Source organism: Rhamphochromis longiceps, linkage group LG12, assembly GCF_057381845.1.
Source record: "Rhamphochromis longiceps isolate RC_006_pf linkage group LG12, R_longiceps_female_GT1.1, whole genome shotgun sequence".
Classification (NCBI taxonomy): domain Eukaryota; kingdom Metazoa; phylum Chordata; class Actinopteri; order Cichliformes; family Cichlidae; genus Rhamphochromis; species Rhamphochromis longiceps.
The window spans coordinates 41523993-41538976 of record NC_140568.1 but is presented as its reverse complement, the minus strand read 5'-3'; the positions used below and the strand labels follow the sequence as shown (position 1 = coordinate 41538976).

General features: G+C 40.7%; 1 protein-coding gene and 4 non-coding genes across 5 annotated transcripts in view; 4 read left to right on the top strand and 1 right to left on the bottom strand.

The window, feature by feature from the left end:
- The window catches only part of LOC146658012 (stromelysin-3-like), a 35004-nt gene that overhangs the window by 13670 nt on the left and 6350 nt on the right, over nucleotides 1-14984 (bottom strand). Inside the window, exon 2 of the mRNA XM_085426402.1 lies at nucleotides 6607-6827. Within this exon, the coding sequence (XP_085282528.1) occupies nucleotides 6607-6827 (221 nt within the window). The remainder of the gene's footprint in view (nucleotides 1-6606; nucleotides 6828-14984) is intronic.
- Nucleotides 3472-3543, top strand: trnac-gca (transfer RNA cysteine (anticodon GCA)). Its single transcript has one exon. It is a non-coding gene; the product is annotated as a tRNA-Cys (tRNA).
- trnac-gca (transfer RNA cysteine (anticodon GCA)) lies at nucleotides 4375-4446 on the top strand. The gene has a single exon. It is a non-coding gene; the product is annotated as a tRNA-Cys (tRNA).
- On the top strand, nucleotides 5176-5247 carry trnac-gca (transfer RNA cysteine (anticodon GCA)). The gene has a single exon. It is a non-coding gene; the product is annotated as a tRNA-Cys (tRNA).
- trnac-gca (transfer RNA cysteine (anticodon GCA)) lies at nucleotides 5681-5752 on the top strand. The gene has a single exon. It is a non-coding gene; the product is annotated as a tRNA-Cys (tRNA).

The window sequence follows — 14984 nt, the reverse complement described above, 5'->3', positions numbered from 1 at the left end:
TGGTGTAACTTTTATTATTCTTTCTTTTATTTTTCAATACCAAACTGTCATAAAACACATAGGTACATATAGAAGTAATAATCTTTTCCTTTTTTATAACATACAAAAAAAAACATAAATGGGATGAGTACCTGAATACCCCCCACTCCCTCCCAATAATGTAAAAATGAATATGTTATAGAGAAAATGAATTGACCCATAGAAAACAAAACAAAGTAAAAAAACAAAACAAAAAACAAGAAAAGAAATCAACAATAAGATAGTACTACGTATCCTTATAGTTTAATATTAACATTAACATCTGCTAGCCTCAAAAAACAAGGTCTTAACATTAATCAATATTGATATAAATCTTAACCAATAGTAACAATATTAATATTAATATTAATGATTACTTGCTCCTCGGTCGAAACAAACTAATAATGCTGGAATATCTTTAAATAGAGTATTCTTATAAGGTAGAACAGCCACTGCTGGGAATAGCAGAAAAATTTGTACACTGTCATATGGTGGACTACAGAGAGATTTCTCGTGCTGGTAACTTTTCTAAGTATTTAAGTAAAAAATCTATCCGATGAGCCTCTGATGGAGAATTTTATCTTCTCCAATTGTAAGAGTCCTAAGATATCCTGTAGCCAGACTTTAATAATGGTGGCTGAGATGATTTCCACAACAACAAAATTCTTTTTCTAGCGATGAGAGATCTTAGTGTAACTTTTGACTCAGCCTTCCTTTTGGATGCTCACATTAAGTCTCTGGCTCACTCTGGCTTTCATCAGTTGAGAAATATTGCCAAGCTGAATTCCACTGTGTCACATTCTGAATTGGAGATTCATTTATTCATGCCTTTATTTCATCACGTCTGGGTTTTTGCAATTCATTGTTCACGTCTTAACAAAACCTCCCTGGAACACGTGCAGGTTGTTCAGATTGCCGCTGTGAGACTTCTGGATAAAGTAAGCTCCCCATTGCCTTTAGAGTCCACTTTAAGATTTTGACTTTTAGAGTTCTGCATGGACAAGCGCCAGTGTGGATCAGAGAAATTTTTCACCCATACGTCCCCAGCAAGTCCCTGAGGTCATGTCATCAGGGCCTGCTGGATGTGCAGCACAACAGACGGAGAGGCAAAGGAGACAGCGCTTTTGCAACAGACCTCTCTCGCTCTGAGCATGACATCTGTGCACTTGTTTTTGGGCAACTTTTTCTTACCCAAAGACTACAAAACTACAGTTGCTGTTAATTGTTGTAAAACTACAGCAACTAATACTGAAGCTACACCAATATTACATTTAAACTACAAAAAAAATTAAACTAACCACTAAAATTCAAGCGACTGTGAAATATGGCAACTACAGCAGCTAAGCCAAATGCTGCAACCACAGTAACGCCTTCAACTGAACACGGCAATGGCGGCAACTAAAACCAGCAGAAAAGCAACATCTGAAACTAACCATTGCAACCATTTGTACCAAACAAATCAAAGCAACTACAGCAACTTAAAACCGAGCACATTAACGGCTGACAAAGCCCATCACTAAGAATTTAGTGCATTGCTTCAAGGAACTAATCGAGAAGACAGGACACGTTTCCATTATTTACAGTGGTCGTTATCAGCTCCTGTTCTTTGGGGGTTTTATGGAAAATATGGTCTTAATTTGGAGACACACAAGCAGTAAAAACTCCAGACATTCATCCCAATAACTGCCTTTTTAGTTTGCCCTCCAAATAGCGTAAAAAAAATTCTTAAACCTCGATGTGTGGGAAAAGAAATACCAACAGAGTGTTTACTGAAAAATGAAAAGTGTCTGATTCTGAATTTAGAGTGTATTTTTACAGATACAAAGTGTACAGGTATTGATCTGTTAAGAGACATCTACCTGTATGGCTCAAATATTTTATACATTAGAAGATATATATAAATAAATCTAAATACGACCTAGGTACTTAGGTACTTACTAAATAATAAATTATTCCCTTTAAAATACATATTTCAGTCTTTTGGACTGTCAGTGCGCCCCAGTGTGACTGTGGCTACAATGTAGCTGCCATCACCAGTGTGTGACTGTGACTGGAGCACTTTAAAAGAAGCAGGTGAAACTATCACAGCCCATGCTCTCAGACTTGGTGGAGAGCAGTGCAAAAAGAGAGAACTTTAGACTGCGTCGATCTGTTTCCAAATGAATGGTGTTGCTCTGTAACAGCTGGATAAATTGCTGTTTAATACCATAAACTGTATAAACATGGATGCAGCTTCTGGGTTAAAAGCCAAAGATATACCTGAAGTGACTTAAACCAGCATTCTTCCTAAAGGGACGACTTCTTGTTTCCTTAGAAGTCCTGAAGTGAAGCAGTGACCACAGGAAACACTTTCCCTGTGGGTTTTATGATGTTTTTCTGTCTCCTTTACAGTCAAAAAGCAGCAGGGTTTGGTTTACTGTATGACTGACAAGTCATTACTCCATGTGTGTGCAACGTTTGTCACTGCAGACCAGTTTAAGCGAACCTTTTACAACTTATTTTGCTTCCTTGCAGTAGACAAAATGTTTTTAACATAAGAAAGTTAAAGAATGAAGTCTAACATATATAAAAAAAGCAAACTCGTGGAATCTATCTCCCTTAACGCAGCCCTGCCATCCTTTAACCTTTTGCAGCCACCTGAGACCTCCTTTTCAGTTGATCTAAAAACCATTCAAGCGGTTACAACAACAGCGCTCTCAGCTGAGCCAGCTTGACTTCGGTGTCATGCCAGAGCTTGCCTCACAAGCTCAAAACGCTGGCTGGTTCTGAATAAAAAATAAACACAGGGCCTCATTAGCATGGCTCCACTCTCATATCAGACTCATTTACAACGGCTGGGGAGGAACGAGGGCCTTATTATGGTCATAACAGTGAGAGTTTGACGTAGTTGGGTGTTGCCTTGATCCTGGTAAACCACATCACTCCGTCAGGTGTCACCATGAGCTGGTCCTGTGAAGCAGAATCTAATTAGATTGTGGCCAGTGCTGCTATTAAAATCACCCTCCTACCTCTTGCTTTCGCTCTGCCTGTCTTCGTATAGTGTTAGGTTGAAGAATGAGTACAATGAAAGGGACACCGGGTGAGCCAGACAGAGAGGCAGCAGCCAGACCGCCAGACGCTCGATGGTACCACGGCTTTAGATTAAAGAAAAGCACCACCCCTTTTTCTGAAGGTCAAGTTGACGACTGAAAGTGCTCTGTAGGTTGTGTAATTTTTGATTATTTTCCTTATGTCCTTAATCCAGTCTGTCTCAAGAGCAGGAACAAGATGTGAACACAGAGTGATGTTCATATGTTGAATGTGTATTTTCTCTCTTTTAGCTCTGCTGTTACTCTCTGCTAATGCTTAGATGACAAATTAAAGGAAAACAATCAAGACCACAATCAAAATGCTGCACTGCACGCAGTGTCCATCTTTTATATACAGTCTATGACAGGCAGCAAATAAGGACATGGGGGTATAGCTCAGTGGTAGAGCATTTGACTGCAGATCAAGAGGTCTCCGGTTCAAATCCGGGTGCCCCCTCTTTGAATAAAGACTGATTTAGTTATTTAATTTCTTAAGTTGAAAACAACCTTTCAAAGCTGGACCATTCGGCAGTTATGCCCAATATGGCCATATTGGGTGGTGCGAATTTCGCAGGGGTCAGCCAATCAGAAGAAAGTTCCCTTAAATGAGGATCCTAAGATAATGTCACAGACAGTGGATAAAATGCAGCCTATCTGACTGAAAAACCAATGGATACTGGTTAATCGAAAGATAGCAATCCTCTAAACCAGGGTTGGGGAACTCCAGACCTGCAGGCTTTAGATGTGTCCTTGATCCAAAACAGCTGATTTAAATGGCTAAATGACCTCCTCAACATGTCTGGAAGTTCTCCAGAGGTCTGGTAAAGAACTAATCATTTGATTCCGGTGTACTGACCCAGGGTGAGATCTAAAACCTGCAGGACACCGGCCCTTGGGGCCTGGAGTTCCCAACTCCTTCCCTAAACCATATGCTTGTGCCTTTTTTGTGTATCATTTTTTAAACTTTAACTGGGAGCCTCTCCCATTATCAATACCCAAATTGCACATGCTCAACTCCTCGTCTCCCAGTGGAGATGGGAACAAGGAAGAGACATGAGGAAGTGAGTCAACACACATTTAAGTAGAAGAGACATGACTTTAAATCGATGTCCATTAATTAACTTAAAGTGATGTCACTTGATATGAGAACTTGGTTGGTTAAATCCTCTATGTAACTCTGGAGCCGGACCTCACAAAGAATGCAGCTTTAAAGCACATTCACATCACCTTCACTTTTAAAGACCATATGTCCATCTTCTGTATACAGTCAATAGCGCTAACAGAATGTGGGGGTATAGCTCAGTGGGAGAGCATTTGACTGCAGATCAAGAGGTCTCTGGTTCAAATCCAGGTGCCCCCTGTTTGTGTAAGAGCTGTTTTTCATTTCATTTATTTGCTTAAGTTGAAAAAAAAAACAACTTTCCAAGCTGCACTATATGGCAACCACCAAATATGGCCATAATGGGTGGTGCGAATTGGGCGTAACCTTTTGTTTGGTTGGGGTCAGCCAATCAGAAGAAAGTTCTCTTAAAGGAGAAGCCTAAGACAATGTTGCAGACAGTGGATAAAACAAGGGCTGGCACAAAGTATAAGATACATGAGGATTATTTTACTTTAGTAAATTCCTATTTAAATGCTACCTATCTGACTAAAAAATCAATGGACAATGGTTGATTGAAAAAGGGGCCATGCCCTATACCAGAGGTGGGGAACTCCAGGCCTCAAGCGCCAGTGTTCCCAACTCCTCCCTTAAACCATACTCTTGTGCTTTTTTGTGTATATTTTTTTTAACTTTAAGTGGGAATCTCTCCCATTATCATTTCCCAAATTGCACATGCTCAACTCCTCATCTCCCAGTGGAGATGGGAACACGGAAGAGACATGAGGAAGTGAGTCAACACACATTTAAGTAGAAGAGACATGACTTTAAAGTGATGTCACTTGATATGAGAACTAGGTTCATTTTCTGAAAAACCTCTATACAACTGGTCATTACAAAGAATGCAGCTTTAAAGCACAGCCACATCACCTTCACTTTTAAAGACTGGACCCTATGTCCATCTTCTGCAAACAGTCAAGACCATTCTGTGGGGGTATAGCTCAGTGGTAGAGCATTTGACAGCAGATCAAGAGGTCTCTGGTTCAAATCCGGATGCCCCCTGTTTAAATAAGAACTATATGTTTAAATAAGGACTGTTCCTTGGAGCACCCCAAGGCTCACTGGGCCTTGAGTTCCCAACCTCTCCCCTAAACCATATGCTTGTGCCTTACTGTGTATATTACTTTAACTGGAAGACTCTCCCATTATCGTTTCCCAAATTGCACATGCTCAACTCCTCGTCTCCCAGTGGAGATGGGAACGAGGAAGTGAGTCAACACGAATTTAAGTAGACGAGACATGACTTTAAATTGATGTCCATTAATTAACTTAAAGTGATGACACTTGAAATGAGAACTAGGTTATTTTCTCAAAAACTTCTATATAACTCTGGAGCTGCTCATTTCAAAGAATGCAGCTGTAAGGCACAGCAACATCACCTTCACTTTCCAAGACTGGAACCTATGTCTAGCTTCTGCATAAAGTGACTGGCTGAGGGGGTATAGCTCAGTGGTAGAGCATTTGAGTGCAGATCAAGAGGTCTCTGGTTCAAATCCAGGTGCCCCCTGTTTCCCAATTTACATGAGAGGTGTTGATGAATTCATTGCATTTTGTTTGCATGTAATTAGTCCTTTGGGTGTACAAGTAAGAGGGAGTAGGTTTCATTTGAAAGATCAGTGAAGTTCCTGTTTTTGAATGCTTTGCAACCAAAAAGTTGGGGTCCTGAGGTTTTTAAAAAATGAGCTAAAGGTACACAAGACATGAACTGTATAATGGTATAATGACACACAGTACTTTAACTTGAAAACAGGTTAATGTGTCATCACTTAAAAGCTGATGGAGGGAAACGTCACTGCAAAGCATTTCTTAGTGATCACATTTATCCAGTGATGAAGTATTTTTATGCTGATGAGAGTGGACATCACCCACATCCATACAGTCATAGCTTTCTACTCCTTCACCACTTGAATGAATATCTTTTGGAAGAATGATGTTTCGAGATTTGGAGGATCAATACCAGGCTGCACTGAAGTGTTGTGATCATTGTCCAAACACTTTACTAAGACGCTACAATTCCTTTACTTTCTCAGTCTCTATATTTGGCTCATTGTTCCTAAATACTCCACCATATTCACCATCTAATCTCTAACTGCGTCCATCTGCTGTTCGGGTTTGAGAAAACAGTTTTTTTTCTCGTCTGAAAAAGCCGCCTGCTGAAGCAGAAAAACAATCGTATGTTCGTGCACCAAATGGTAACACTGCAGGACGCTTTTTCAGCTGCACATTTCGGATGAATCTCGTGGCTTACATCAGCACGGAGTTCTCTCGGGACTGTAGAAGTTCACGTTTTATTATTGTAAGCTTTATTTATGATCAAACACAGCATATAGTTACAACACAGCTAAGGGCCCCAGTGTGTACCTATAGGTGAGGTCCGTCTTGTCCCAGCGTTGTCCATACAGGGTGTAGCGTCTCTGGCGGTATCGCCCCCGGTGCCGCCACTCTTCCTTGGTGGGGTAGTCCGGTACGCCACAGCGGGGATGGTTCAATGTGCTGTTTGTCAATGAGTATGGCTCTTTAACCAGTTCCTGAGTTTGAGGTGCTTTTGCTCTCTTCTTCAGCTCCTGAAAGTTTTCAGAGACCTGAAACAACAACGTGGTTCATTTAGACAACGTCATGCTTTCATAGGCAGGGACAACTCGGCATGTCTGTACGTGACCTTGTGGGTCAGTACTTAGTAGTTTGCTGTAGGCAGGGTTGGATCAGATTACTTTGAACATGTCAGTGAATACAAATTACTTGGCAGCTTTTTGTAAGTAGTAACTTAACCCACTGAACTAAAAGCAATCTGACACAATTACTTACCTAATCTGATTACATAGGCCTCACGGCAATATAGAGTTTGCATGAGCCCCAGTTTCTCCTGCAATTGATATCACAGCCCAACACACAAAATTGACCTTTAAGCTTATGTTTATTTTAGTTAAATGGAGCAATGCATATTAATTAACAGGGAGACTGAAGTCTGTCATGTAATTGCATCCAATTTGGCAATTATTTAGAATTGATGCATTAATAAGAGGCACAATTACACAAATAACAATATTTGATTGTTTCCAAACTACTGTTTCATATATCTGAAGAAAGAATTATCGGATGTTTGTTTAGTATGTGCTGCTCGATAACAGAAGACTGACTGCCCAGAAACACCAGAAACTTCCTCCAGATGTTATCAAAGACAAAAAAAAGAAAAAAAATCTTGGCAATTAAAGTATAATGTCATTGCACTTCTAAAAATGTTGTGGTTGTAATAAACTTCAATTCAGTTTCACGACAAAATCAGCCACAGGGCAGGTTTTACTTTAACGGAAAGGCCAGTGCGGAAGTGAAAAAGATCTGCTTTGTTTTAACAGGAAGAGACCTTCAGCAGAACAAGGCCTCACTGAGATGACGGCAGCGGGAGGCCAGTTGTTAAGATGGTGCCTTTCCGATGACCCACTAGATAAGCCCGTATTTTTACAATTGCTGTTTTGTTTGCAGCTGTTTGTGAGATTAGTGAAGCCAGATATGATGTCATGGCGTTAGATGGAAATGCAGAAACATGACAGCTTAGATTAAGTGTGCTGTAGCTATGTGGTGGTCCCACACTGTGCTGCCCATGCTTGAACCAATCATTTTTAGCACGTGAAAGAACTGGTGACTTTTCAAACCTGACTCTTTCATCAGTGGAAAACCTACTCTACCTCCTGACCCACAGCTGCCCCCCTTTTAGGTTTCCATTTCTACTCAGTATTTAGTCAAAGAAGTATTTGCAAATCCCATTTGCGCAGTTCTCAAGTGCATGCAGGCAAACTCTCCCTGTGGAGAGCAACAGAGGCATGTGCTGATATGCAATCTCAAAACCAGATTTTTAGAAATGCTCTGCATATATAGTCTTAAATTAAACTCTGATGGACGCATAGAAGAGGAAGTGTTGCTTTATTCTGATATCTACTGGCTTTATCAGAAGCCTTACAACATCTTTCATTGCCTCTGCAGGCAATCACTAATGTTTCAGTCTGAATGACCTAAAGTTTGCTGTTAGAGGGTGAATGCTTGGCTCTACACACACAGTTGTTGCTATAATATGTGCATCTTATCAGTTGTGAAGTTGCTACAAATTCACCAAAAGTGGTTATGATTCGTGGTGCAGGGAATGTGAATGTGTGAGGCTAACTGAGTGATAATCCAACTATAAGTTGACTATGATGACTTGGGACATAAAGTTAAAAAGAACAAAGAAGAAAGGAAGAAACAAGACAAAGAAAATAAGTAATAAGAAGGGAGAGAAGCAAAAACAAACTACAGAAAGCCCTGAGGCAGAGGTCAATGTTCTCTGGATTTGAATCATCATCATTTTGAACCCCGAGGTTAATGACAGCATAACCTCATAATCAGGTCACTGAGTCATGTATTTTTCCTCAGTTTAAGAGCCAGTTGGTCTCAGAATGTCCCATTATCATTAATACCACCCTCCCCCCTGTTAGATCAAGAGGAAATGCCTCTGCTTATTTCCACAGAAGCAAATTACAGAGCGGATCTATCCCATCTGCACCTCCTCATCTCACTCTGTCCTCAGCCTAAAGCAAAACTGCATCTGCAGCTCTGCAGTTGCAGGGAACAGTTGGGTGTACTCATCCTATCACAAAATGATGTGCATTTCCTTTTCCGGTGCCACTCAGAAAAACCTGTGGGAAAAGACACTATCGATATACGTGCAGATGAAACAAATTACCTCCATTATCAGTGCCCGTGAATCTTCCCACAGGCCAGTGCAGCTCCGACATTTGCGGATATTGTCCTTTTATGAAATAATGAAGCATGCATGGATGGATGCATCTTCCCTTTGAGCACTAGTTCTCCTTGGCATTTAGGAATTAGCATTTGGTTATCAGTTTACATGCTTGTGGGATGTTTCAAGATGAGACTTTTGCTGCACAATTAATATAAAAGGTGGGAGATCTGTAGGTTTTTAAGACTCATTGTTAGTTTAAAACCAGTTTAAAATATGTGTTACGTTTGTTGGTGCTCAGACTAAACATGGCCCAAATTCAAAATGATAAGGTCAATTTAACACAAGACTCAGATTGCCCTAAATCTTCAGTTTCATGCAGTTTTTCTACTCTTTGATCTGAATTATGTCACAGGAAAGGGATATTGCTAATATAGTCATCTCTGCCACAATGGCTCCACCTACCTGCTGTTTATTAAACTTTATGCTTTAGGCAGCCAATCAGAAGACCCAGAACCTGCGGCAGGTGGAGACCAGGCTTAAGTGTTGCTATGCTAAGCTCACTGAGTCTGCAAAAGAGAGCAAGGGCCAAACTGCAGTTAAAGCAGTGGAGTTTGAATATGTCTTCAGGAAGAGAAACTCAATGAAGAGACAGCAATCTGTGTGAGGCTACCCGTACTCCTGTCTCAGAAAGTGGAACTGCTATGCTTTGCTCCTAGACTCACTGCACTTGGTTGCACATCTTCACTCTTAACCTGCTGTTTGGACCTTGGTTTTTTGATCTGCTCTGGTTCCTTTGCGGTCTTTCCAGCTTTGCTGTTTTAATTCTTCTTCTCATTGGTGTCCTTCTGAGGGTTTCTGGTTCCTGCCTCCTCTAATGCTGATTGTCCTCTTTCACGGCCGTGAGAATGTGCAACCCAGCAGAGCACTGCACTGAGGTAACCTTGACCTCAAACACAGATAGACTTCAGCTGGGTGTGTTGGTGGTTACTGTCACCATACATGGCTATGTTTTTTGGGAATTTGTGGCTTAAAGGAAGGGCGAGAGGAGCTAACAAACGCCATTTTGAGACTGGGGATGAACTGAGGGGTGAACCAAGATAAATATAATAATAATAATACACGTTCTGACAATTGGGCCATGTTCATTAATATGACAATAAACCATTTTATATGACAGAAAAGACAGAAAGGAAAAGCATAAAAAAGTTCTCCTTAAGAGTTTTCACCACTGACAGAGGAAATAAATCAAACATGAAGCATTAAACCTGCTTAAATTAAATGCTTCATTATGACTGAGGATTTTGCAGTTATAGCCACAGAAAGAAGACGCTACTTATTTACACTTAAGGTGCAGGATAATGAAACAAAGCTATCCAGTGAACGGGTTCTGCAAAACTTTATGTCACCTGATTGCAAAATTAAAAGGCCAAAATGTATTTCAACCCATCGTGCATCATTACTTTGATGTTACAGAGGTTTTGCAGTGCTGACAGAAAGCCAGGTCTAACCTTTACTATATCAAAAGCCCAACATGAATTCCCATTAAAGCCACACAACCTGTAAAAGCAAAATAATTAAACGAAGAATGCTTATCTGAGTACGGTCACAGCGGTGCATGTGCTGTGCTTAAATGAGCCTGACTCGCTCTGCTCTGCAGGACTCTACTGTGTCGCTGTTAGGCAGGTTATGGGGAACAAAACCCAGCAGGATTTGTGGAATGTGCTCCAGACTGCAGAAACGCAGTGACTGATGGATCTGGATTGCAGAACAAACACTACGCATACACGGCCCTCCACCTCCCGCGTTTCACTTTGTTTAAAGGAGATTTCAGCTGCTTGTTTTGTTGCAGAAAGCCCTTATTCGTGTTCAGGGGAATGTTTCTACTCATGTCCTGCAGCTTTTCTTTAAATGGCTTGTTAGTGTTGTTACGACTGAACAAAAAGGCCTTTTAAACAGAGTCCCCCCCCCCATGAGATTTCGAAGGCACCCTTGGAAAGCTTACACCTTGTTCGGCTTCTTTCTGCTCTTCCTTGAGCACCAGTCTGATGCGAGCTTTCTGTCTCTGCGCTATTATCTGCCTTCCTGCAGTTCATACTGACAACAAAAACTTCAGATAAACAACAAGACCCTTATCACGATACGATGTGTTCTGAAACTTATCTATCTAATGGCTGCTGATCTTAAACTGGAGGAAAACATTACAAGCACAGAACATATCTTACTTGGCAAAGCCTGTGAGTTCATGTTCATTTAGTTCAATTACAGATTATGCAAAATGTATCAGATATTTTTTTTATCATGGCTTTGAGGTTTTGTTTTCATTTATTTGGTCATTCTGTTGCACTTTTGATGTTTCACTTCCTCTCTGCCAGTTCGCCTCAAGCAGAAACAGTAAAACAGTACAGCTGGTAAGTGCCAAAAAGTGCAGTTCCTCTAACGGCCACTTGAGGCTGTCTCCACAAGTGAGTCAATCGCCACAGATTCCCATGTTAACATGTCCAACTTTGCAGAAGAAACATATGTTTGCAGCCCGGCATAAAAAAAGGTTTTTGTCGTCATGTACAGTTCCCTTCGCCTTATTAACTGTATGGATGTTTTTGTTGTAATGACTCATCCATTTGGAGACTGGTGAGGCTTAAAGTTAGCGCTGTGGCTGCTTTAACTGACACACATCCACACAAATGACTGCAGCTGCTATCCGTCTTTTAGGCCTCACCTCGGTAAATTGGAGTCACTGAGGTTGACCTCTTGCTCGTGTTTTTGTTCTTGAGATTGTTTATCTGTGCAAGTGATAATTACAAGCACAATGCAGCAACGCAGACAGATAAAAACTCAATTTAAAACACCTTTTCATCATCATAAGAGGTCATGGCCTGTTCTAACCTTTAGGCAGCTCTGGGGCAATGTCTTCTGTGCAAACCATCCCCAAGCCTCACATAGGCTAACTTAAAAAACCCCCAAAAAACTTTAAAGGTATTTTGTGATATAAGTTACAATCTTTGCCTGGTTGTTTTTCCACCCCTGGTCGTTATCATCTCAGGTGTTTGAACATAATAACGATAGCTGTTTTGCTGACAGGACAACACGAAGCCTCTGTGGTTTGTGTTGATGACGGGGATTTGAACTGTGAATCACCTGGACACCAGCCAACCCCGGGCTCTAAACGAGACAGTTTAGACTGAAGCTGCCCCCCACCTGATCCCAATCACATCAGTGCTGAGGTGAGCGAGTGTCGGCTTTCAGGGTCGTAAAACTATACCTGGCGCTGGGTACACGGGGTTGGGGTGTGGGGGGCACTGCTTGGTCATTTCAAAGAAATCCTGTTGAAGACTAAGCCTCCCCAGCTGTGTGTCAAATGGACTGTTTGACCCGCGTGACCCCGCAGTCATAAATGTGCCTGATTCCTAACAGGTTCACTGACGTTCAAGGTTAAACCCAAGCACAGGTATTATCTTCACCTAAATGTGTTTTAGTTTGTACTCGAGATGATATCTTAGCCGATGTCGTTGATGAAATGCAGTGAAACAGAATCTGACGTATTATTTTTCCCAGTTAGAAAACAAGCTGATGGATTTTTAATCTTCAGCAGATAAAAAGTTAATTTCAGACTCAGAGTGCAGCTCCAAACAGCATATATTTAACCTAAAAGAAGAATCTTTGGAAAACAATGAGTTTTTTGGGGGTATATTTTAGGATAAACGTGTTCTGTCTTACCAACATTTTAGGTTGAGCTCAGTTATATGAAAGACCGCTTTGTTTGATGCCACCTCCACAACTTTGCTGATGAGACTTGGATGTTGCAGGTGTGCACACACAGACAATGGAAATCCTGTCAGGAGAGTGTGTGATGATGTTTGAGAAAGAAATGAAAAACTACCTTCAGGACAATTAATCTGTCACTTTCTGCTGAGAATGCAAGTTAGCGATGAGACACGAAATCTCCAAAAAGCCCGAAGGTGCTCACTCACGCTGAGAGCATGTGGAGGGGGTGTGCGATGGTGGCGGCGAAGGGGGTCATCCGTTACATGCACGGACACATCTAGCTTCTGGTTACAGTGTTGACAAGATCTGCAAGAAGCAGTGCAGGAGATCTGCGAGTGGTATTTAGAGAGCACAGAGAGACAAGTCTGGGCACGGTGCGTCTGAAGAGCGTCTCCAGTCTGACAACAAATCCACCACAACCCCCCGCCGGGTCACTGATGTGACAGAGAACCTCCAGGGAGATGGTTTCCACTCGTTTGAAGAAGAAAAACACTTTCATCCACAGCACATCTTCACACGAGCAGAGAGGTCCCTCAGTTAATATGTTACAGACATTTGGGAAAGCTGTTAGTGAAAGCACATGCAACTACTTCTGGAGTAGTTATTCCAACTTCATATTTTTTAACTGAAGAAGGAAATTACCAGAGGAATGTACCTGTGATTACTTTAGTTTATATGTTTATACTTCAGCTTTTTGTGAATGTTTAATGACTGGTTTAACTTTAAATTTTAAAGCCAGGTTTCTGCTGGGCCACTGACATTCCTTAGTGTCCTTTTGTATAGTCTTTGACAGACACAGAGCATAGACACTGATCGAAGGAGAGTTCCTATTATAAATTTAACTCTTTTGTTCAATTTCATACTATTTATATAATTATTTCACCATCACAGCAGACAAAACCTTTCAAACGCTAACAAACACAGCTGGAGTCAAGAAATGCACCTCTAAAATACTGAATAAAAGTCTAACACAGTAAAAATGTTACAATTACCAACCAAAAAAGCACAAACGTAGATACTCACTCACTTTTCTCTGCATCTGAACCACACTCCATAATACCATGAAAAATATACTATTTTATGCCTAATTTAAACTGTGTTATCGCTGGCATTTTTCATAGATTCAGCTAAAGAAATGGGGGGAAATGTGTTTTTGTGTTGAGTTGCTATAACAAAGTGCTAAAAGATACTATTTGAAATTGTTACTTTGCTCAGTCGTCTGTTATTGGAAGACACAACATTATTTCATCACTTAAATTCGGTGTCTTTTTATGCTTCGATGATTTATAGTCAGAGTTTAGGACAGCCAGTCTCCTTGGAAGCAAAATATAAAGAAATAAGGAGTGGCTCAAGATTTACTGTATATATTTGCCAGATTTGTTAACTGTAGTTTTAGGATAGACATTGTTTTTATTAAAAAATGCATCTGGGGGAGATTCTTCTGAAAAAGTCACATTTTTATAGACCCTTTGCTTCAGTACAGCAGAGTGAATTACGTCCACACAACATGTGTTTTGAATAAGGACCGTAGAAAATCTATAACTGCAGCTTAAGTATAAAGGAAATTGGCTACATAAAACAAGGAAATTATAAAATTTGATATGAAAACATCTTCTTGAAACTCAGAGAGTAGCACAGACTGGTGAAAAGGAAAAAGGACCCCAGGGTGAAAAAAAAAAAAGTTTCAAAGAGGCGACAGGTGATGCTGCCAGTGCTTCAAACAATGGTCTTTTTTATGGCAGAAAAACAAGAAGTGTAAAGATTTTTTCATCAACATGATATCTGAGTATCCAAAAGAAACAGTCTAAACCTAATCCAGATAACAGGAAGTAAGTCATAAGTGAGTGTTTACTTGAGGAGACAGATAAGGATTCAATTTGAAGGGTGTGCTCTTACTGAAACAACGGGGAAAAGGATTGCTTACAGTAGGAGAACATTTATTGTACTAGATGGGGGGTGGGGGTGGGGATGGTGGGAGTATAACAATTTTTCATCAAGAAATACTTTGTTATCTTCCTTCTTACTTCGCTAATCCAATTTATCTTCTGATGATCAGAAACACCCGGCAGTTGAAGGTGATACAAACCATCTGGGCATCTGCTTGAATCTCTTATCTTTCCTGTCAAGAAAAAAACCCAAAAGGCTTCCTCATATGACCTCAGACTCGCAGATCTCCTGTTCGCCTGGCCGCAGGATGATTTCACTGCTGATTGTGATTATTAATTAGAGAAAACCCCCAGGAGAGCCAACTACCAGGAAAATC